Source organism: Ochotona princeps, chromosome 29 (assembly GCF_030435755.1).
Source record: "Ochotona princeps isolate mOchPri1 chromosome 29, mOchPri1.hap1, whole genome shotgun sequence".
NCBI lineage: Eukaryota > Metazoa > Chordata > Mammalia > Lagomorpha > Ochotonidae > Ochotona > Ochotona princeps.
Window position 1 is genome coordinate 13,171,865 of NC_080860.1, and position 24,408 is coordinate 13,196,272.

At 44.4% G+C, this 24,408-nt stretch overlaps 1 protein-coding gene across 2 annotated transcripts in view; it reads left to right on the plus strand.

The window, feature by feature from the left end:
• The window catches only part of GRK3 (G protein-coupled receptor kinase 3), a 112,607-nt gene that overhangs the window by 46,874 nt on the left and 41,325 nt on the right, over positions 1-24,408 (plus strand). For both annotated transcript variants that reach the window (XR_009244387.1, XM_058656734.1), the window contains exons 3-6: positions 5,306-5,379; positions 14,870-14,971; positions 16,983-17,057; positions 22,999-23,060. Coding sequence is in view for 1 of the 2 variants with exons in the window: in XM_058656734.1 (XP_058512717.1) it covers positions 5,306-5,379; positions 14,870-14,971; positions 16,983-17,057; positions 22,999-23,060 (313 nt within the window). In the remaining variant the exon portion in view is untranslated. The remainder of the gene's footprint in view (positions 1-5,305; positions 5,380-14,869; positions 14,972-16,982; positions 17,058-22,998; positions 23,061-24,408) is intronic.

Here is a 24,408-nt window from a genome sequence, read left to right on the forward strand (position 1 = left end):
GGATGTGGGATGTCCTTCCATTTCCTTGTGACTTCTTCAGTTTTATTTCATCCATGTTTGATAGTTTTCATTGCAGAAACCTTGCATCTTTGTGGTTAAATTTATTCGCAGATATTTTACTCTTGATAGCCATTGGGAGTGAGATTGTGTTGTTGGCTGCTTTGTCAGGCAGTTCACTGTTGGTATAGTGCAGTGGTGCTGAGTTTTGCTTGTTGATTTTATCCTTCAACTTTCTCTGCTAAATTCTTGTATTGGTTCTAATCGGTGCGAAGCTTTCTAGACTTTGTACAACACCATGGCATCTGCCAACAGTGACAACATGACTTCCTTTCCAGTTTGGGTGCCTTTCATTTCCTCCTCTTGTCTAATTACACTGTCTAGGATTACTGTGCCATGTGGAATAAAAAAAGATGAAAATGAGCATCTTTGTCTTGTTGCAAATCTTCAGCTTTTCCCTCTTCCCGGCTCCTTCTTTATGGTGTTGGATGTTTACTTGTTATGCCAGGCTTTGTCATGTTGATGTATGTTCCTTGGATACCTACTTGGTTCAGCTTTTAATTGTTGAATTTTATGAAATGCCTCTTCTGCCTGTATGAAAATGGCCATATGGTTTTTGTGCTCCGCTTGGTTGATGCTATGTATTAAAGTTTATCGATTTGCATATGTTGAACCATCCTTGTATCCCTGGATTGAGTCCTACTTATTCTTGAGGGATAATCTCTTCCATGTGCAGGTGATTTAGATTTTCTAGTACTTTATTGAGGATTTCTACATCTGTGTTCATCATGGATGTTAGACTGTAGCATTCTTTGTGTGTGTGTGTGTATGTGTGCGTGTGACTTTGGTAGCAGTGTTAATTGTCGGCTTCCTGGAGTGCATTTGAAACAAAATTCTATTTCTAATTTGTGGAATAACTTAAGGAGAATTGGCTGTTTGGTTGAATTCATCAGTAAAGTTGTGTGCTTTGATAGGAAAATTTTTTGTTATAGGTTCTGACCTAATATTGTTACCGGTCTATTCAGGTATTCTGTTGCTTTATGATTACATCTTGGCAATACTGCTTTGTATAGAAATCAGTAAAGATACTCGATATCATGTTTTGTAAAATTCATTGGGGTTCATTTTATTTGACCCACCACATAGTCAGCACTGTGGAACGTTCTGTAGACTATTGAGAACAATGGGTATAAGTGGGTTTCAGAAGCTCACTGAGAAGTAGATTTAAAGGAACATCTGAAATCTTTTCTTTCTCTGCAGCCGATGGATAGAATGTTCTGCAGATGTCTCTCAGGTTTAGTTGGTCTAAGGTATAATTGCACTCCGCTGTTGGTTTTCAGTCCAGTTTTTCTGGTTTTTGTTTGTCTATATTGTTCTATCTGTAAGATGTATTTATTTGAAAGGCAGAGTCAGAGAAAGAGAGACAGAAATCTTCCTTCTGTGGTTTACTTCCCAAGTGACTGCAACAACAAGGCCAGAAGCCCGGGGATTCTTCTGATTCTCCTGCAGTAGGTAGCTAGGCCCAGCCAGGCACTTGGGCCACCTTCTGCTGCTTTCCCAGGCGCATCAGCAGGGCGCTCCCCACTGTAGAGATGGCCACCTGGACGGCCTTTCTATTGAGAAAGCAAGGTGTTTAAACTCCTTGCTATTACTGTATTAAAGTTGATTTCTCCTTGAGGTCAGTTAACCTTTGTTTTCCGTATTTGATTGCTCTGATACTGGGTGCATATGTATTTATAATTGTTACTTCCTGAAATGATCCTTTAGTCACTATACAGTGACCTTCCTGTCTGTTTTGACTCCTTTTGAGCTTTAGTCTATTTTATAACATGTAAATGTGGGTTACTCTTGCTTTCATGTGGGTTCTGTTTGTGTGACAAACCTGATTGTATCATGCCCCTTTGCTTTCAGCTTACTTGTGTCCTTTGAGGTGAAGTGAGTTTCTTATAAGCAGCATATGGCTGGATCTTTTTATTCTATTAAATCATTATATGTGTTTTAGTTGGAAAATTAGTTTCACTTACTTTTAAGCTAAGGTCTTACTATCTAGTGATTACTTTGAATGTAAGATTTGCTGTGTAGATAAGCAGATTGCGAGTAGAATGGTTGTAATGCTTCTAGTCCTTTATTTCACCCCTTTGCTTTGGCTAAGTACTATTCCTCTGTCGTACTGAATAGATTGAGTGAATTTTTATCCATTCTAGCTTTTCCTGTTCTCACACGAGTTCTATTTTGTTTGTTTCTCAGCTTAGAGGTGTCTTACTGACCATTCCACCTGAAATTCATCTCTCCCCCTCTCTCTTTTTATTCTCTAGCTCAGCACCACATTGAATTTCTTTTATATCATTTTTCAGAAAGTGTATTTGGTTGATTATTTGTTGTTTGGCTTTTAAACTGATCACAAAAGTCTTCTGGCGCCACCATTTCCTCTTGCAGGTGCAGTGCAGTGGCCGTTAGTAGACGTGCGTTCTGTGGACTCCGGTCCAGAATATTAGGAAGTTTCTGCAGTAATGTCCCAGTTCTAATGGTCCCGTTTAAGAGGTTACATTTCAAAATTTCTCATAGAAACCACTTGTGTCTTTTATCTTCAAAACTCTTTTAACTCATAGATATTTTATCAAAGCATTACATCTGTCTTCTAGTAGTTGCAAAAGTCTGTGGTGGCAAATCGAAATGGTTTCCCTTTGTTGGGTGTTTAACATGCACTAAAAAGTTAATCAGTATTCAGGAAGTGTGCAGTGGTTCAAATATAGAAACAAGGTAAACACATTCCATGGTTATCTAGTGAGCAGGTGTTGGGTCACTCCTTTTTGTTCTTTAAAATCTGGGGAAATCATGATGATGGGATGAGCCCATCAGGCAAACTATTTCCACATGTCTGCCCTTTAGATTTTTTTTTAAATCTTTAATCTGAGCAAAGCTTCATTTGCTTTTTATGTAATTTAAGCCTGATGAAGGTGAATTGCTTTTAGCTTGGAACATGATGATCTAGGATTTACCCAAAAGGTAAAATACTTCTAATTGCTCCATTGTAAGAGCTCCTTTTAAGCAGCTGTTGAAAGTCTTCATTTTGTTCATAGATCTGCGGGAAAATCCATTTTTTATTTTTCCCCTGCTATGTCCTTGGCTTGTTCTACCTATTGAAATTACATGAACAAAGCAGGTAAAAGCATGTTCAGTCGTTCAACTCTGTCTTCCCTCTCTCCTTCCGTTTTTCCTTTTTAGCTCTTCCTCAATTCCCTCCTCTCCTTCACTCTCTCTTTCCCACCTTTATTCTCTGTCCATGTCCCAGTTGTTCTTGTTGCTAGTAGTGTAGTAGAGAACACTTATATGTCCCTGTAAGTGAGCGCGGGAGTAGACAAGAAGTTGACATGTACATGTGACAATTCATAGTCACAAGTTCCTTAAGCAAAGTGTTCTGTGTTGTGTGTGTGTGCACCTCTAAGCATGTGAGTGAAAGAGATTATAGGAACCTGAGCCCCCCGAATGGGAATGAACAGGGTCCCTAGAAGGCTTTTATGAGGTCCTTGAGCTGAGCTGTCAGAACTTGGAAGCTCCAGAAAACAGTCTCCCAGAAAGTGGAGACTGGAATAGGAACTATGAAGGGAGCGAAGTTGGGGATGGAGGGTGGTTGGGGAGTTATACAGAAATTTGATCTTGGCAGAGTGAGCTCAGGAACAGCACAGCATGGGGGTAGGGTGGAGGAGACAGCATGTTGGAGAGGAAAATCACGGGAGTCCTGGGGACATGGGGCCCGATTCCAGGAGCAAGCAGCCAGGGCTAGTGGCCCAGGCGTGATCCTGTGTCATTCTCTCGCTTGGATGCTTCACAAACGTTCCTCATAGATCAAAACACCCAAGTCCAGTTCCTCACTTGAGTTTCTCTTCCCAAAATAGAAAAAAAGATATGAAGCTAAAAAAACTGGCCAGATTGCAAACAGGATGAGCCAGTGTGCAGTTACAAATAGAGATTTCCACAGAGTCTGCTGCTGATGGACAGAGTACGTTGACACCCGTTCGGTGGAGTTCACAGGATGGACTTGAGCAAGTCCTTCAGCCAGCTGCTTGGCTTACCCACACTTTTCTGTTATTTTCAATAAAACCTGCCGTTCCACAAGAACCAAATACAGACTTTTTTAAGTGTTGTGGAGCCAAAATTGAGTTGCAGTACATTGAAGAGCTTTGAAATCTTCCTGAATGTGTTCTGTAACCACAACAAGATTTAAACAGATATCAGTCTCTGAAAAAAAAAAAAAAGCAACTGAAGCTGATGCAAAATACTTGGAAGTTAAAATACACACTTCTGAGATTCATGAATCAAAGAAGAAATGACACAATTACCCTTACTTCAAATAAGAATAATACCAGTATGCGAATAGATAGGGGCCGTATCATTTATCTCCCTACTTCCTTTATATATTGGCATCCCTGTAGCGTCTCAGATAAGGGGCTGCTGCTGACCCTACTCAACTGAGCAGTCTTAACCACCTGCTAGCTTGAATGGACCCACATTTCCCATTTTCAGGTAATTGGAACCACAGAAGGGGAGGTTGTGGAACGGAAATAGACACCTGCGAGCTGCATGAATCTCACATTAACGTTGGCTACTTTATTTTCTCCAGTCGTGGTCCACTCCTCCCCACGTTCTTATAATCTTCACGTAGCACTATCCTTAGTCCAGTGTCAAGTCATTTTGCCGGACTGCACTGTCATTCAGACTTGTGTGCGGTGGGCATCGACGTAGGTGTGCCAGGGCTCCAAACGGGGTAGGAGATGTTGTTTCTGCTGACAGCTGATGAGAGGGTAATAAAGATTTTGACTGAGGCCCAGCAGGAGGGCCGTGTGAACAAGCATTTCCTCCACGCACGTTGATTGATTTGTGTATCAGGCTTAGAAGAGGAAGACACTGTCAGTCGGACTTGGAGCAGTGGGGCAGGAAGGGGCACAATGGAGCTTGGGTGTGAATGCTTGCCTGTGTTTGTAGAGAGTGCAGTGCTGGTTCCGTGGGCGTTGTGGGAGTTCCATGATGCACCTGTGGCCAGCGACTCTTTACCGTGCCTGTGTGTGTCTCTTTGGTTGTGACCCCACCTGCTTTCCGGGGTGACCCCTGACACTGCCTGGTGTGTGTTTTTAAGGAGTGGGAGGGGGTGGTGACTAGAGAAAGAACTCTATAGCCAGGGCTCCAGCATGTGGCACTGTGTTACGAAGTTTTTGTAAGCTAAGGGAGGAGGAAGTCAAGGAGCTGACACCATCTGGGGTAGAATTGCAACTTGTTGCCGGCCCTGAAACTTTCTCTTCTCTCCCTTTAGGTTTCTTGCTATTTAAAGATTTTTGTTTGAATGAAATTAATGAAGCTGTACCTCAGGTGAAATTTTATGAAGAGGTAAGAAGCGACTTCTGGGTCGGTGCCTTTTTTTTTTTTCTCTAAGGTGTATTTACATTGTGCTGTGGGAGACATGAAGACTGCCAGATCTGGCGCGGAGACAGAGATGGGAGATGCTCATCAGGAGTGGTGAGCAGTGTGCCCCGTGTGCAGCTCGCCAGACAGGCCAGGGGTCCCCCTGCAGAGTCGGGCGGGTCCGGCGGCTCACAGCCACGAGGACTTGGGAAGCCGATGGACACGAGGATGAAAAGTAGCTGCCTGCAGATTCTAAAGGCTCAGCCAACTTCAGGCAAAGGGGCTCCAAAAGAGTCATAGAAATATTGGACTATGGAAACGTAGGATAATGACAAAGTCTTAAACTGTGTTTATTTATTTGGGCAGCAGAGAGAGAAAGTGAGAGTGAATGAGTGAGAGTTTTTTCATTTGCTAATTTATCCTCGCCTGCCACTCTCAAATGGTCTTAATGGCTTGAGGTTCCAAAACGGGGAGCTGGGAACTCAGTCCAGGTCTTCCCACATTGGGTGGCAGGGACCAAGTGACTTGAGCCATCAGATACTGTTTCCCAGGGTGCTCATTCACGGGTTGCTGGCACTGGGAGCAGAGCCAGAGCCAGAACCCAGGCACAGGGATGTGTGTGATGTGGGCGTTTTAAGCAGTGTGTTAGCTACTCGAGGAGAATGTCCATGCCACAAAGAGGAAAGTCTTTAAGAGCAGTTGGGTTTGGCAAAGGGAAGGTACCTAATTATTTTTAATATATTTTTATTTTGAGTTTTGAATTATGTGGTACAATTTCATATAGGCTGTAATTTCCCCCCAAACTCCCACCCCCTGACAGATTTTCCCCATTTTACACAACGGTGTAGTCCTTCATAAGGAATCATAATTCCATCCATCTCTTATTTAAGATACCTAATTTTTAAATAAGGAACAACATTGTGATCAAACAAGACATCCTCATAGACAATGATTTAAAAAAATGATGACATGATGACATGACCATCTTTACTGAAAGAACAAAAGCAAATTTCTGTGCCAGCAAAGCATCCCATCAAACACAAAGAATGAAGATTTATTCAGGGTCCTGGCCTGACTAAATCCTTACCTTGCATATGCTGGCGTCTCATATGGGTGCTGGTTCGTGTCTCTCCTGCCCCACTTCCCATCTAGCTCCCTGCTTGTGGCCCTGGAGGAGAGTGGAGGATGACCCAAAGCCTTAGGACCCTGCACCTGTGTGGGTGACTTGAGGAGGCTCCTGGCTCCAGGCTTTGGATCAGCTCAGCTCCAGCCATTGCAGCCACTTGGGGAGTGAGCCAGCACATGGAAGAGCTTTCTCTCTGCCTCTCCTTCTCTCTCTATGTCTACCTTTCCAATAAAAATAAATACATTAAAAAAAAAACCATTGTGTTTAGACAAATGTCAGCTGAGGGCATTTGTCAGTAGTAGGCCTGGATACACCCTAAAGGGAAGGAATGGGGAGACGTCATGAAGGGTGAACGTGCACACAAAAATGTAGGTAAACGTCAAGCCCACCAAGAAGGAACATAGAGCTTGTGGAGTTTAGACCATATATGGGGCCAGAATTCACAACAGCAGCACAGAAGGCAGGGCAGGGTGGGTGAAGTTAAATTACTCAAAATCATGGGGTTGTGGCAAGGCAGTAAAAGTGATGATTTGCATGGGATGGTCATCAGCGGAAGACACCTGTTTAAATCTTTGATAACTTTTAAATAATAGAACACAGAAGTCCGATAAGTTGAAATAGAGAAAAATAGAATATTTTATTACTTCAAATAGGCAAAAGAGGGACACAAAATAGATAGATCAATTTGATACCAAGGAGTGTGACAGTAGCTACAAATGTGTTTGTTTACATATAACGGGAATGGACTAAAAATTCCAAGCACAAGGTTTGAGTTTTTCAGACTAGATAAGGAACTAGAACTTTATTATATTCTGCTTCTCAGAGGCTTACTTCCATCAACAGGACAGAAGAGGATTTATAATACCAATACAACTCAAAACCAAGCTGGTGCAGCTATACTAACAAGTCAGACAAACCACATGGTCATGCAACTTTGAGAGCAAACAAACAAACAAACAAACAAAAACTTCTCAAGGATGCAAAGAGTCCAGTCCATCAGAAAGGCGTCACAGTCCTTCTCTGGATGACAAACATTCAGACGTTTGTATACACATTGTATATACATTCAAGAGTACCTATTTGAGAAGCAGAGGGAGAAAGGCTCAGAGCTCTCCTCTGTCTGTAACATCTGTGGCTGGGCCAGGCTGCAGCTGAGAGTTTTGACCTCCAGCCAGGTCTCTCCCCCCTCCCCCGTGGCTTGAGCCATTGCATTTCCTCCCAGGATGCACCAGAAGCTGTAATCAGGTGCAAAATCGGAGCTTGAACTGGGCTACATTGTTGTGGGATGTAGGTATTCCAAAGGGTGCCTTAAATGGCTTGGCCAAGCATTCATCACAGCTTTAAATAAAAAAGCAAAACAGTTACACGTGGGAGAAAGATCTGCAATCCTATCAGGAGATATTAGCTTCACAACCTTTATGAATTTACGGAATAGATAGTTAAGAATATTACTACTGATATGCAAGATCTTAATAAAGTGATAAATAAGTTTTTATGACTGACACAGATAGAATGCTGTTGCTGATGAAAACAGAATTCAGTTTCTTCAAAGTCACGTGGAACATTTTTTCCCCAAAGTGTATCAACAGTGGCCCTTAAAGAAAATTCCTGCATATTTCAAGATTAAAATTGCTCAGACTGTTTTCAGATCACAGCAGAATTGAACTCAGATATACTCACAGGTAAAGTAAGAAATCCTTAGCTGCCTGCAAATGAGTACACTCCTACGTAGTTCAGGTGAAAGGAGAAGTTAGGAAGTAATTTAAGATGAGTTGAATGTGTAAGAAATGACATGTGCTATTGCATTGTTATCCTGGTAAGTTTTTACCCCGAGGCATTTTAAATGATCCAAAGAAAGCAAAAGAGAGTTAGTATACACCCAGCAACATGCATCTTTGGAAATTGGATTGGGATCCCTTTTCTTTCTGGTTTACATGTGGAAGCTTCATCTTTTAGAAATGGTGTTATGACGCGTTTTCAAGTAGGATGGTACACATTCCATCATGTAAAGAAAATGAAGCCAAATCTCGAAAGGCTTTCCCGCAGTACAAAGGCACCTTAGGCCTGCAATCTGAATCATAGGCAGGTATTTATCTGGATCAGTGTCACAGCTTGATCTGTCAAAAACCAGACGTCTCTCGTGATTCCAATTCAAGTCACCTTGTGAAAGGCAGAAAACCTGTGCCCCATAAATAGGCACCGATTACCAAAAAAAAAAAAGAGAGAAAAAGAAAGAAAAGAAAAAAGAAAAGAAAGATTAGAGGTGAAGTTTGCATCTGAAATTTTTTCAAACTCCTTTAACCATTTTTTTTTTTTTTTTGGTTGCATACCAAGTGCTGTGCCAGCCAAAGTGCTTGGTGTCTTTGAGATTATGTTCTGGTGGAGAGAAACAAGTCACAAAGAAATAATGAATAGGGACTCTATCTGGGAATAAGAACTGCTTTGCAGGGACTCAAAAACAGCGTCAAGACTCAACATGACGCGTGGTGGCTTGGTGGCCACTTCAGGTTAGATGCCACTCCCCCTACAGACCGTGAGCCATCAAAGAGAGACTTGGGTGACCAGGAGGCTCGGTCTCTGGAAGATGAGAAGAGGTGAGAAGGAGGGCAATTTAGGTCATGGCTGAGACGGAGCCCCTAATGTGGTGTGGGAGGAACTGGCAGCAGGAGGAACCGAGAGAAGACTGGTGAGGTATGGTTGTGGTAGGCCAAGTGGCGGGCGGGAGACAGGTGGCACAGATAAAATTAGGTCCAGGGGGAGACAGGCTTTGGGGGAGCTAGATTCATAAACCAAGGTTCTATTCTGGAACTCATGAAAACCACGGCAGTTGTGACCTGCAGTGCCCCCGTAAATCTCAGATCGGGGTGTTTGTTGTGATAGATCTACATTTCCATTGATTTTGTGTCTAATTCTGCTGTTTGCCAAGAGAAATGTCTAAAATATTCCCATTTATTCCATCAGTATTTTTTCCATGCATTTTGCAGCTTTGTCATTAAGTATATATACGTGTATGATTGTTTTGTCTTTCCATATACAAGTGTCCTTTATCTCTGGTAAAATCTTTTGTGTTGACTTCACTGGAAAAAAAACCCATATATTCATTCGGACTTCAGTCCTCTTATGCTCTCCATGTTCATGATCCATTCTTTCACACCGCTCTGCTTTCAGCCTGTGTCTTTATATGCAAATTGCAGTTTTCTTTAGACAGATGTAATTGTGACTTGGTTATTTCTTCCTCATTCTGACGATTTTTGCTTTTTCATGAAATGGTTATACATATTTATGCTTTAAGGGGTTTTTGTAGCTTTCACCAAATTTGGACAAATTAGAACCGTATATGTGTTCCTCAGCCTTTCTTTCATTCTCCTGAATGCACTTGATCTTTATAAGGAATATTCAAAAAAACTCATTGAAAATGCATTGTGAAAAAAATGACACAAATTTCAAAAAAGTTTGCGTCAAAACAAACTTGCATTTTTGTCCCATTTCCCATGAACTTTTTGAAAAAAAATTTTTTTTTAAATGACTTCTAAATTTATCTTAAAGACATAGCAGGAGACAGAGAGACCTTCCTCTCATCTACTGGTTCACACTTCGAATGGCCACACCAGCAGCGGGGTCCTGGCCAGGCTGAAATCAGGAGCAAGGAACCAGGTCTCCCACGGGGGAGACAAGGGGCACAGTCACTAGGCCATCTTCCTCTGCCTTCCTTGGTGCATTATTAGCAAAGTGCTGGGTTAGAAGTGTGGAAATCGGTACTCAAACTGGCGCTCTGCTCTAGGCTGCCACTGTCACAAGCGGAAGCTCAGCATACCACAGTACCGGCCCCTGAAGTGTTCTTTTATCCCCCTCATATTCTGTTCAGCATTTTCCCCCTTTTTTCCCCTTCTCTTCTTTATACTGAATAATTTCTACAGGTCTGTCTGCAAGTTCATTGACTGCTTTTTTGTCGTCTGCTGGTACATTTCTCCATTGATTGCTTAATTTCAGATGCTGTATTTTTTTTATGTCTGAAGTTTTCTTTTGGTTGTTTTCATAGTTATTTTTCTGCTGCTCCTTCCTATATTTTCATGACATGAACATCTGTTGTATACGGTTATGATAGCTGTTTTAGAATCCTTATCTAATAATGCCAACATCTGGGTCGTCTTCGTTTTCACTTCCAGTCTTTTTTCTTGCATCTGGGGTCACATTTTTCTGGTTCTTCATAATTGGAGATTTTTCTTTTGTTTTAAAGATTAATTTATTTTTTAAAAAGGATTTATTATTTGCAAGTCAGAGTTGCAGAAAGAAAAAAAGACCTTCCATCTGTTAGCTTGTTCCCCAAATGATTGCAACAACCATAGGTGGGCTGGTCTGAAACCAGGAGCCAGGAGTTTTTTCTGAGTCTCTCACATGGATGCAGGAGCCCTCCTCTGTTTTTTCAGGCCATTATCAGGGGAGCTGGATGAGAAGCATAGCAGCCAGGTTATGAATCAGCTCCCATATGAGGTGCCAGCAATGCAGGTGGGGGATTAACCTGCTCTGTCCCCGTGCTGGTCCCATTGTTCTGTCCCTTTACCCCTCGCTGGGGTACCTAGGGGCTTTCATCCTCTGTGTCTTCATGGGGCACTTTGGAAATTCCAACAGAAACTTGTACATGAAACTTGGAAACTCCCCTTCTGTCACTCTCTGGTTTCAGAAATTTCTTCTCTCTCACTGTGTGTTTGCCCCTTCCCCATTATCTGTGTACTTTGGACAACTGTCTTAACACCCTTACTTGGTTGTGTGTAAATATCCAGCATTTATAGGATTGCCCCACTAGGAGCTTGTTGTCTTTTCCCAGAAACAGAGCCTGGGTTTCTCCTTGGGGTTTGAAGCACACAGGATTTTCTGATGAGTCAGATATGGGGCTAACGGAGGAGAGTGCAGATGAGTGGAAGCAATGAGGGTTATGCTTTTTTTTTTGGCATAAACAACTGGGAAAATGGTTTGAACTTATTTTTCTGATAAAGGAGAAAGACTGGGGGAGGAGCATGTTTGGTGGGAGTGCCAAGGGCGTGAGAATCCAGGGTTTTATTTAGACAAGTCACATTTGAGGTGCTTTCTAGATACTCAGGCAGAAATGTCAGCCACGTGGTTGGGTATTTCGAATCTGTTGAGTGCAAGGGGAGAGGCGAATCTCCGGGATCCAGCTTGAGTCATCAGAATATAACTGGTATTTGAAGCCGTGGGACTGAAGAGCTTTACCTAGGGAGGAAGTGGCTGGTGAAGAAGGGATGTCCTAGCACCCTGCTGAGTGACACATAAGGACTTAGAAGACAAGCAAGGGGAGCAAGAACTCCCAAGGGAGCCTGTATGACCAGCTCCTTGCCAGTGGTGCAGTGGTGTATGTAGCAAGCTAATCCTCTATCTGTGGTGATGGCATCCCATTTGGGTATCCACTCCAGACAGATCAGGAGTGGACCACTGGGCTGAGTGCCATTGGAGAGACTATGGTGTGAGGCCTCAAGCTGGCTGGGGAAGGCAGGAACTCTCCAGAGCCCCTCACTGAAATGTTGGTGGGATAGGCAGGTCGTGAGAAGGGGGAACCTGTGATGGCTGTGGCCCCACAGTGCTTGCTGGGAAAGCTTGGCCAAGTGAGGCTGTGTGTTCAGCTGTGGACTGTGCATCCTCCAAGTTCATCAGTGGACAGTCAGTTACTGGTGATGACATGTGTGGCCTCGAGTAGGGGAGATGCCTGTTCACTTTAACGCTTTCCCATTGATCGAGATGGAGACAAGGCCTCAAGCCTCCACGTAAGGACAGTTTCATGATTCAGAGTGCCATTTGCCCAAAAAACGACAGATGTTATGTGTCATTGGAATATGAGTTCATGGAAACTTCGCAGCACAAGCATTGGTCTAACCACATGCCCATTCCCTCCATAAAGCCCTGGGCACGTAGCCTTATATTTTATGACACCAAGTTCAGGGTCATGACCCCACAAAAGTATAGTCTGCCTTGCGGCCATTCCTGTATCAAAACAGTGAGGTGTGGCTTTAGTTCATGTCCATCTTACCCCAGCACCCGGGCATTAACCTTTGAACCTGCCTACAACAAGCACAGTGAAACACAGTCTCACATCCTGTCTTCCTGACTTGACTTGGGATGTTGGTGTCTAGCTTCTGCTTGTACCATGTGTGCATGTGGTCCGGCACTCCATTCTGTATACCTCTCCTCTTTAGCTGGTCCAGGGTGGACAAGCCCAGGTCCTTTGGTTAATGTTGGCATCGCCAGATTAAGGCTGCTTCGAGATGGTCTTTATTCCTCTGAAGGCCCGTCAGCTCATCCCAGTCTGCTTTTCCGTTAGGTTTTATTGTCTCTTATAAAAAAGACTTCTTTCTAAGCCCTGGTCCTAGGAGAAGTGTGGATGTCAGCCATCTCAGTGTAGGGCAGAGAGAGGCTCTTCCCGGGTCGCTCAAATGGTCTCAGTTCATTTCTCAGCGTTTTGAACCAGCTGGCTCTTCCATGAGCCCTCTGTGTTCCCCATTCTCATCCTCCTCTTCCTCCTTTTCCTCTTCCTCCTCCTCCTCCTCTGTGTGACCTTGTCTTCATCAGGAGTTCCTATAAGTCACACTGGGTTTGGTCTCGAAACTCTTAGATTCCAGAGTCACAAAGGGAACTGTGTTTCTGGAGGAGGGGTGAGTCCCACTTTTGTGATAAGAGGAAGAAGAGTCTCCCCGGGGATTGAGGAAATCTCTGTGCAGGTCAGGTAGCTGACTTGCCACTCCATGAGATGGTTGGGACTAGTTTAGTAGTTGTTGCAAGTTATGGAGAGGTTTTTTTTTTTTTTTTCTCTTTTCCATTTGGACGATTTAATTAGGCATCCTTAAGTCCAAAGTGCCCCCAAATCTGAAGCTTTCTGGGCGGGATGCTTAGCCTGTAGTAAGTAGCTAAGTGCTGTTTTTTTACCCCCACCGAGTATGCTGTTTGTTACCGTCCATTGTTCTATGGCGAATCTTTACTGTTTTCTCCCTCCTAGCTCCCCTTATCTTTTTGGATGACTAATATTTCTATAAATAAATGGCCACAGTTCTGTCATCCAGAACCCTCCGTTATCCTGTTAGAGCATGTGGGGCCCTTTGTATGTAACATATGGCAGAGATTTCTGGGGCACTTGGTATAATGACCTTAGCTGAACTCTGGTCCCATGACCTTTCCTAATATTGTGGGGAATTTGACACAAAATAACCACAGCAACCTCGTTTCTTGTCTGATATGGAAGAATTTTCATGCAGACAATTTCAGTGTGGCAAAGCAAGATTTTTTTTTAAGAGACAGCGAGAGAGGTCTCCTGCTGTGGTGACAAGAGAGAAAGACCCAAGAAGATGGTGGTAGTGGTGTCTTTTAGGCACATCTTAGGGAGGGGGAGAGAAGAGTCACTGGGGGGAGAAGGGAGCTCACTCACTGTGGGCTGTCCAGTTCCTGGTCAGAAGGGAGTGACTGGCTGCTCCCGCCTCCCGTTCTCACGATCAGCTGAAATCTCAGGCCCCATCTCTTTGCTTCCTCAGGATAAAAAATTGGAGATGCAAAGTGATACTTTGATCAACAAAATTTCCTGACCCTTTTTTTAGATTTCAGGTGCAACTGGGACTCAGGGAGGTAGAATTCACATCCCATTGGGGTTTCTCCTAGCAGCCCAGTGGCTATTACGGTAAAACCAGAAGCCTGGAGGAACTCCTGTTTCCAAAGGAGGCAAAAATAGGGGGGGAATAAGATTTTGTGTTTGCAAAAAGTAGCCCATCTGACTCCTCACACTATGGCAGAATGTGCTGTTAGAAGTAGCCTTTCTGTTAACATTCCTGTAATACAGGTGAGCTTTGAGCCTGAGAAGCTAGGGTTTTTAAAGTGTAGATTAAACTCTTTCCTGAAATATTTGCTTTCGTTGATTTTTTTTTTTAAAGAGAAACCTCTTGACAGGATCCCTCATGTGTTTTTTTCTTTTTTTCTCCTGTTGGGTTTGGAATGCTATTGTTGGGTGAGAGCAAGCCGCATCACCACTGAGTCACAGCCACATTTAAATTATCTGTTCTTTGTAAAGGAGAACTGGCCAGGACATGGCTCCTGCGTTGTAAGATAATTGTCACCATTGGCAGTTTTTGTTTGCTAATACTCCATCTTGACAAGGTTTTTATGTTTCTGGCTGAGGGTGGCTTCCTGCAGTTTGTGACAGAGTCGTAGGAAGGAGTGACTTTCCATCCACTCAGAGGTTCAGCAATTTGCTCCATCTCCTCTGGCAATGCTTTCTGCCTCTGCCAATCATGTCTTTTCATCCCATGGGTTCTTGGGAAGAGTGTAGCCTAACAGTGCTAACTTTTACACACCTAGATCAAAGAATACGAAAAGCTGGACAACGAAGAAGATCGCCTTTGTCGAAGTCGCCAGATTTACGACGCCTATATCATGAAAGAGCTCCTCTCTTGTTCCCATGTGAGTGTTTCTTCTGATTGGCAGGGGATGGCTCTTGGTGTTGCCAGGATAGAGGGAAGATGGCATAAACTTTACAAAGTGCGTATCCAGGCTGGGACCCACTTCTTGTGTTCTGCTGTGCCCCTGTTCCCTGGGTAGACTGACAAAGCCTCCATTGTGTCCAAATGCGTTTCCCCAAGCTGACACCTGTCACTGCAACAAATCAGTCATGTGAGGGAGCTAATTTGGATCATTTGAAAAGGCTATGTGTCTCAATGCTAGAGTTGTTTTTTTTTCTTTTTTTTTAGGAAATCAAGCTTTATTTTAAATTTAGCTGTGCTGTAACATTGAGGCTGCAAAGATTGATCAATCTAAACTTTAAATGGTTTATTGGCCTCCAGAGGAAGCTGTATTTATTACGTTCATTTTGGTCACTATCAGTTACGTGAAGATGGACATAATTTTTCTTCTTGTAAAGAAGATGAACCGTCTAATATAACCATTAGGATAAATTGGGTTCCTAGGAAATTATTCCACTAGAAGTAAGTGGAATAATTAGTCATGAAAATTTGCCATGTGACCTCTCAAAGACTGCCAAAGGAGTGGACTAGCAAAGTCCCCAGACCTGCCGGTGCAAGACAGTAACCACTAGCTACATGTGGCTGTTTGTAGTAGGTTTAAATTAATTAAAATCAAAAGGTATTAGGCGTTTGTGCCACTTAAAAAAATTCTGTTTTTCCTGTATTCATTTGAGAGGAAAGGAACAGAGAGAGACAAGAGAGCTCTTTTCCACTGACTCCAAATGTGCGCCCTGGCAAGGGTGCCAAAGCCGGGAAGCGGGAACCGTCTGTGGGTCTACCATGTGGTGGGCAAGAACCCACTTTCTGGAAATCACACTGTTGCCTCCCAGGGTGCACAGGTTCGGAGCCAGGGCTGGGGATGGAAGCCTGTTATTCTACCGTGGGACACAGGTGTCTGTCCCCAGGTGCTGCATCTCCTGGTCGGGGTGGGAGGGGGCGCTGGAGATGCCTCTGTGGCACAGCGTAGACACGCAACGTCTCTTGTCTTGGCAGCAAGTCTGACTGGACAGCACTGGCTCCCAGTGGCTTGTTTCACCGCTTTTGCCTTCACCATGTGGTTTGTGAAGCTGACTGACATTTGAGAAAACTGTAGTTGAAGCATTTCTTGTAGCATGTCTTGCTTCCCCCCCCCCCCCCCCCGCCCTTGTCTGGGCCCATCTTGCCTTGTGGTAGATGCAACTTCTGAGGCAGAACGAATTGCTGATGCCCCATGCCTCTCTGCCTCACTGCCCTACCAGCAGTGACTGACTCCTGGGGGAATGCCAGCTGTTCTGTGGAAAGATGCCCTGAACCTGGTTTTCACGTAGCTCAGCGATCCGGGGAGTTGTGAGCTGAGCAGTGTGGTTCCGAGGCTCTTCTTGTGTGTTCAAGAAGACAGGATTTTAGATGGGGTGTGGGAAAGTTGCAGGTGGCTGTTCTTGGCGGTAGAAGTGCTTTTCTTTTGTCCACGGTGCCCCTCTGCTCTGACCGTGATCAGACTCCTTCACACGGAGCCCTTTGCTACTGCCCTTTTGCCTTCTTAATTCTGTCCTTCAAATCCTGTATGCGCTTGGGCAAGTTTATTTTCTCCCACACTTACATTTTCAGAACTGTTAACAGCTGATGGAAAGACATATGCATTTAATCAGGTGATAATAGGATTCTTCACACTTTATCATCACACTTTATCATCTGACCTCTTGTGTGATTAGACATGTCAGTCATGGCTGCTCTGCCCCCCACCCACTGCCATCCTTCTGGGTCTAGGTCTAACAATGCTGGGCACCCAGGGGAGCAAGTGTTTGCTTGGATTGCCTATTCATATTCAACAGAACTTTGTTTTTCAAGAACGCTTGCCAGGAAAACTACCAGCGGCTACCAGTTAGTCCCTGTTTTGTAAAACGATCTGGTGTCGTGATACCACATGGCATCTTATGATTATTAAAGTAACTGACGGTGTTGATTTTTGAAAGCCGTTCTCCAAGCAAGCCGTGGAGCATGTACAAAGTCATCTATCGAAGAAACAAGTGACATCCACTCTGTTTCAGGTAAGGCAGCATGACTTCTGAGCCAAAAAGAATCTAGCTAGTTTGCCTAACAGCTAGATTGGGTGACGTCTTTTGCTTGGGCAGGTGTGTGCTCCGGAAGAGTGTGCAAGTCTGGGTTCTCATGTGGAACTTCCTCTGGGACAGTGGAGGTTTCATATTGGTAGTCTCCTCATTGAAATGGGCCTTTTTTTTTTTTTTTTTTTTTTTTTTGCCAATGGGCTTTCTCCCCGCCTCCCAAGATTTTTTTATTTTTACTTGGAGGGAGAGAAAAAGATTGTTTATCTTCTGGTTCACTCCCCAAATGGCCATGCCAGCCAGAACTGGGCTGTGGCCAGGCTGAAACTGGGAGCCAGAACTCCCCTGGCCTGTTTCTTAACAGAGCTAGCAGTGGTTTGCCGGGACGGTCAAGTACTCAAACAGTTCCACCTGCTTTATTTTGCTGTGAATTGTAAGAGGAAAGAATGTCCCCAGGAATGAACTGATCCTTAAAATAATGAGAATAATGAGCTTCTCCTTGAATGATTTCATCGTTTAGCATGAAATGAGTCAATTTTTGATTTGGTGGCTTAGAATAGTATTTATAACAAGAGGATCTGATTGTGCTTGGCGAAAGTGCTGATTGGGTTCTGGGAGTCTCTGAATGGTAGTGAGTTGGGGTATTCCCCTCCTGCCTAGGCAGGCTGGTGCCTTTTGCCAATAGTCTGGAGCCTGTCTGTGTGGGCTGCATAGGCAGAAGCTTAAGCTCTGATTTTCATTGACTACTTAACCTGGGTTTAATATCTTTAAAAGTCAATTTATGGATTTCTATAAGCTAGCGAGAGAACATGAGCTTTGCTTTCCTCTGGTTCCTCCCCAGATACCTATGAAGTCCAGGGCAAAGACAAGGCCCAAAGCTAAGAGCCAGGAACTCAATCCAGAATTCCACCCCGTTCACGTGGGTGGAAGGAACCCTGTTACTGAGACCGTGCCCTGTAGCCTCCCAGGGTGTAGGCAGACAGGGAAGCCCGTTAGCTGGAGCCAGAGATAGTGTTCAGACACACCACTGTGGAACACAGTCCTTTCAACTCTGCTGGGCCAAATGCCTGCCCCCGATGGAGGCGAGGGGTCCACGGGCAGCTTCCTGTAGCTTCCTACCCAGTTTGCTCTTCTGCGACTTGGGGATGGCAGTGGGCTCTCCTTCCCGGCGTCCTAGAACATTCAGAGAGAAAGACATACTCAGGCAGCTCTGTCCCAAGCCTGCCTGCCGCATGTCCCCTGCGTGTTGGCCAGTAGCATGTTTTATATACCAACCATCAAGTACAGTGTGAAGATCGGCGTTTTGTTGTTTCCATGGTAGATTAGTGTCAGAATTTCAGTGGTTCGCTGACTTTGCCATGGGCCATGGTTTCACCATTCTGATTCAGCTTTTCCTGTGGCATAAATAGGGGTTAGCATAGCTTTTAAAAAAACAAAGAAGCAAGCAAACAAAAAAATGTGCCCGGCACAATAGCCCAGGGGTTAAGTCCTCACCTTGGGTTTGCTGAGATCCCATATGGGTACCAGTTGGTGTCCTGGCTGCTCCACTTCCCATCCAGCTTCCTGCTTATGGTCTAGGAAAGCAGTAAAGGATGGCTCAAAGCTTGAGACCCTGCACCTGCATGGCAGATCTGGAGGAAACTCCTGGCTCCTGGCTTTGCATCGTCTCAACTCCGGCTGTTGTGGCCACTTGGGGAGTGAACTAGTGGACAGAATATCTTTCTCTTCTGTAACTCCTTCTCTCTGTATATCTGTCTTTCCAATAATAAAATAATGAATTTTTAATTAAAAAAAAACAACAAAAACAAAAAGCACTTTACTGATTTGTTCATTAAAATACAATTGCAAACACTGTGCTGGTGAAGTTGGCATAGGACAGATATGATGAAGACGATGATTTTTTTTTAAGATTTATTTATTTTATTACAAAGTCAGATATAGAGAGAGGAGGAGAGACAGAGAGGAAGATCTTTTGTCCGATGTTTTACTCCCCAAGTGAGCCGCAATGGCTGGTGCTGCGCCGATCCGAAGCCGGGAACCAGGAACCTCTTCCAGGTCTCCCACACGGGTGCAGGGTCCCAAGGCATTGGGCCATCCTCAACTGCTTTCCCAGGCCACAAGCAGGGAGCTGGATGGGAAGTGGAGCTGCTGGGATTAGAACTGGCGTCCATATGGCATCCCGGCGCATTCAAGGCTAGGACTTTAGCCACTAGGCCACGCCGCCGGACCCAAAGGCGATGATTTTTTTAAAAAGTTAATTACAACAAACCCGCAGAGCTTAGTCATTAAAGTTAGGACTGAAAGTAACATGTTCTCTTATCCTGTTTATAGAGCTGCATTAGCCAATGAAGTCAGTGGTGAAACGCAAACATGCAAAATTGGTTTTAGATATAAGTACTTGGGGGGAGGTATTTGGTCTAGCTGTGTTTCAAAAAAATTTTTTTCTTTTTATTTGAGAGGCAGATTTACAAAGAGGAGGGGTGGGGAGAGAGACATTTGAGGAATGCCGATTCAGTCCTCAAATGGCCACATGAACTGGAGCTGATCTGATCTGAAGTCAGGAGCTGGGAGTTTCTTCCAGATTTCTCCCATGGGGCCTAATCCTCTGCTGCTTTCCCAGGCCATAAGCAGAAAGCTGGATTGGAAGTGGAGCAGCCACTTTATATGGGCACATGAACTAGTGCCCATATAAAGTGCCAGAGCTACGAGGCAGAGGATTAGCCTGGTGGACCCACCGTGCCGTCCCCTTGGTCTGGCAGTTAAAACCCTGGTTTGGACGCCAGTGTTTCCTGTTGGAGTGTCCAAGTCTGAGTCTTGGCTCTGCTTCTAATTCCAGCTCTTCTGTGTAAGCTGGGAGATGGCAGGTGGTAGCTCAAATGACCGGTTCCTTGCTACTCACGCGGGAGATCTGGATTGATTTCCCAGCCCCAATCCCAGCTTCTGCAGGCATTGGAGGAATAAGCCAGTGTGTGCGTGCACACACCCACATGTCTGTCTCTTTGACTCTGAAATAAAACCAAAAATGTTGAAAAGCAAAAAAAATAACCGTGGAGGCATGTTTGGAAACAGGTGTCTGGGGTGGGGGGCGAGGGGCTAGGCTTGAGCGTGGCCCGGCCTTGTGTGTGGCTCTCAGCATTGTTAGCTATTTCTCATGGTGACCTTGCAGATGAACATGGCTGTCCTTGCTTGCAGCTGACAGAAGTAAGGATCTCAGAAGGGAAGTCTTGCTCGTGATCCCAATGTTGAACTTTCTGTTTTGTTGTTGTTGTTGCTTCACTGGGTCTTACAGGTCTTTCAAGTTGAAAAAAAATAGCGGTTTGGTGTATTGTTTGTGATCTTTTTTTTTTTTAAAGATTTATTTATTTTTATTATAAAGTCAAATATACAGAGAGGAGGAGAGACAGAGAGGAAGATCTTCTGTCTGATGATTCACTCCCTAGGTGAGCACAACGGCTGGCGCTGTGCTGATCCGGAGCCAGGAACCAGGAACCTCTTCCAGGTCTCCCACACGGGTGCAGGATCCCAAAGCACTGGGCTGTCCTCGACTGCCCTCTCAGGCCACAAGCAGGGAGCCAGATGGGAAGTGGAGCTGCCGGGATTAGAACCGGCGTCCATATGGCATCCCTGCATGTTCAAGGCGAGGACTTTAGTCGCTAGGCCATTCTGCCGGACCCTTGTTTGTGATCTTAAAAATGTTGAAGGATTTTGGCTTTTTATTGTATCCATGGAAGATATGGCATAGGATGCTTGGTAGAACATGAAAAAATGTATTTATTAGCATAATAGATATTTTTCTTTCTAGATTTGCTTATTTGAAAATCAAGAATTACATGTGTGTACATATGTGTGTATACACACACACACACATATATGTATATATATATATATATAGAGAGAGAGAGAGAGAAAGGTAAAGACAGAGAGAGATCTTCCATGTGCTGGTTTACTCCCCAGATGGCCACATGGTCTAGGCTAGGCCAGGCCAAAGTGAGGAGCCAGGAGCTTCATCTGGGTCTCCCTGGTTGGTGGCAAGGGCCTTCTGCTGTTTTCCTAGGTGCGTTGGTAGGGAGCTGGATCAGAAGTAAAACAGCTGGGACCTAAACTACTCACATGAGATGCTGGGCACCATAGGCAGTAGCTTTACCTATAATGTCACACCGCCAACCCCAACATAGTATTTTTTCTAAATAGAAATCTGTGGCACAGAAATTTCATCTTTTGGTTGAGCACTTGGACTGTGTTGTCACTTGAAGTCTTTGGGACCACTTGAGGCTTGTGGAGGACTCAACCAAAATAGGCATTGCCTGTCATCATGGAAGCATATGGGTTCACAGGTGGAAGGGGCTTCAGGGAGAGAGGGCATAGCTGGCCATCCCCCTCTCACCAAAGGAGGAACAGGTGCGTGTGGATTTAGCAAGCAGTCCCAGTGTCCCTTGCGGACACAATGGTCCTGCAAGGTGTCACAGGTTGGCCTAGTCTCCCCTACCACCGCCACGTCCCGTTCTCCATCTCCAGCCTGACTTCCTTTCTGATACAGGAAGCGGGGTTCCCCGAAGAGTTGTGGTCGCCCTCCGTGGCCCTCATCTGACCACTGTGGCCTGCGCAGTCTCCGCTCCCATGATTGGTTTGGAACGTTCTGTGGTCGGCTCGTTCCTTTCTGTGAACTCTCACGGTGATCTGTGGTGGCACAGGAAATGCTGAATTTGCAACACTCAATGTGTTTAGGGTATCAAGACATTTTCCAGAATGATGTAATTGACTTGGCTGAACTGTATCAGCATTTTAAACAAGTGTACTTCAAAAAACATTCGTGGAGAAATAGGAATTTAAAGGTTAAGACCCTTTTGGTGCAAGAACATTATAAAATTGAGACCTCGTTCACATTTTCCATGAACTTTTTGAAGGCAACCCCTGCCCCCTAATATTTCTGTAATTCTTAGTTTAAAGTCCATCATCTAAAAAGGGAAGGTTTATGTTACTCAATGATGTATAAAGCAGCATGACATTGAGATAGATTACAGCTCTTTCTGCAGTCTTTGTTTTAATACCAAGCTAGCCATGAACTTGGTCAGTGACCTTGGGAACACATCTGGCCACGGAATGAAGAGGTGGATGAACTCTCCCTCATGATTACCTTTAACTCTGTGCTTTCAAGAAGTAGGAGCTCAAACAATAAAATAGCTAATAAAAATAAGAAGTTCCATGCATATATATTAGCTTTGAGTTTTTCAAGAAACTGAGTGGTAATGCAGGCTGTAAATGCTCTTGATAGTCAACAAGACATGCTATCAGATTTACAGAAATCAGCATTATGAAAAATGACACGCAGAACCCAGTGTTCAAAAAACATCTAGAAATTCAAGGCGGTGGACTGGCATTGTGCACCGATAAGCTACCACCTGTGACAGCAGCATCCTGTGATAGAGTTCCAGTTGAAGTGTGGGCTGCTCTGCTTCCAGTACAGCTTCCTGCTAGTACTCCTGGGAAAGCAGAAAGATGGCCCAAGTCTATAAACGAAACTCAGTTGGTGTTCCCGACTCCTGGCTTCAGCCTGACCCAACCAGGCCTGGCCACTGCAGCCATTTTGAGAATGTACTAGGAGGTGGAAGATCCTTTTGTCTCTCTCTTTCTCTGTGTCACTCTGCCTTTCGAATAAGTAAAAGAATTTTAAAAAAGAATTTAAAGATCCATTGGGCAGAGGGATGCTGTGGCCCACAGGGTTGACCTGTCTTCGACTCTGAAATCCAACAGTCCCGGGTAGCTGTCAAATGACAAATCCTCTAGCAGGTCCTGGGCAGGAGCCAGAGGGGCGAGTGCTAGGGCACCATGCTGAGGGAGTGCGCAGCTGGGAACTCCGTGGCCCGAGTTTTTCACTTTGCTATGTTCCTGTTTACATACTGTGGGGTTTCTTTTCCATCCCTGCCAGCCATATATAGAAGAAATCTGCGAAAGTCTTCGAGGCAACATTTTTCAGAAGTTTATGGAAAGGTATGGAACATGATCCATCTATATGTCTACTTCTGTGAAATCTTGTATTATGTACCTCGGTTTTACCCAACAGGGGCTGTCATTAACATGGACGTTAATTTCTTCATTCAGCAAGTAATTTGGGCCATGTACCATGTGCCAGACTCTGAGCCAGTCTTTGGGCCACACCATCTGCTCCATGATCCACCTTGTAACTCCAGGGACTGCACTTGTATCAACTTTCAGTTCTTTGAAGGAGCTAGCATTTAAATAGGCTGGGGAAACCTCAATTTTAAAAGTAACTTCCCAGAGACCTTTGCTACTGCAAACATGCCTAATTTATCTGATCTTTTTGTTTGGTTTTTGAAAATCCTGTCTTCCAAAGCCGAGGCAGGGCTGAACTTGATTCTCTGCATAGCAATAGAATTGAAGGGCAGAGGCCACAAGTTCTGTTTGTGTCTGCAGACGTCATCCTGCCCCCTCTTTGTTGCTGAGACTAAGAGCCTATTTGTCACATGGTCTCCTGAAGTTTGCCTGTGATGCCTGGAAAAAAAAATAAAAAGTTCAGCTCTTGGGCTTTTTCTAGAAAGACACTGGCAGCCATTTCTCCAGGTCTTTGAGTATACATGTCTGTGATAATGCACCTGCTATTGAAACCTAACTTTGTAAACCCCGGTCTAACTCCGCACCTCCCTCCATCAACTTGACTAATCTCTGCACGTGAGGATTTTGTCTTGTTACACTGGATTATAGTACTACAAGAATGCAAGAATACATGTGAGTTTCCTACAGTTTTCTCCTTCACATGTTCACACAATTAAAGCTTTTTTTTGTTTGTTTTTTTAAATAAAGCTGTATGGTGACTGTATGAGAGTTAAACTGATGTTTTGCTCCTGGAGGTGCCCCCTGGGAAACCAGTGTTGGTCCCAGAAGGTTATAATCTTCCATGTAGCAGCAGGATCCAGTGTGAGGATGTGGGGTGAAGGCCTGGGCAACCTCCCCATTACTGTTGTCTCTAAAACCTGATCTTTTCCCAACTCAAATTTGATTTTTACGTGACCAAAGGGAGTGGGGTGGAGGAAGCTGTGGTGGTGAGTCAAAGTAGGGCAGAGGGCTTTCCAAATGTGGGGTGCTACCTCTCACTCACCCCCACCTAACACACAGAGCAGGTCTCCCTCACTGAGCTCACCACTTCCTGTCCTCGCAGGAAACACAAGAGACTTGTTTGCATTTCAGGCAAGGGTGCAGACGGGGTTTCTCGAAAAAGTTGGCAGTTGTCCGTAGATACAGTCTTCTCAGAGTCAGCGTGTTAACTAGTATAACTTTGTGGCTTCTGTGTTAATATATCTTTCAATCTGAAAAAGAAAAT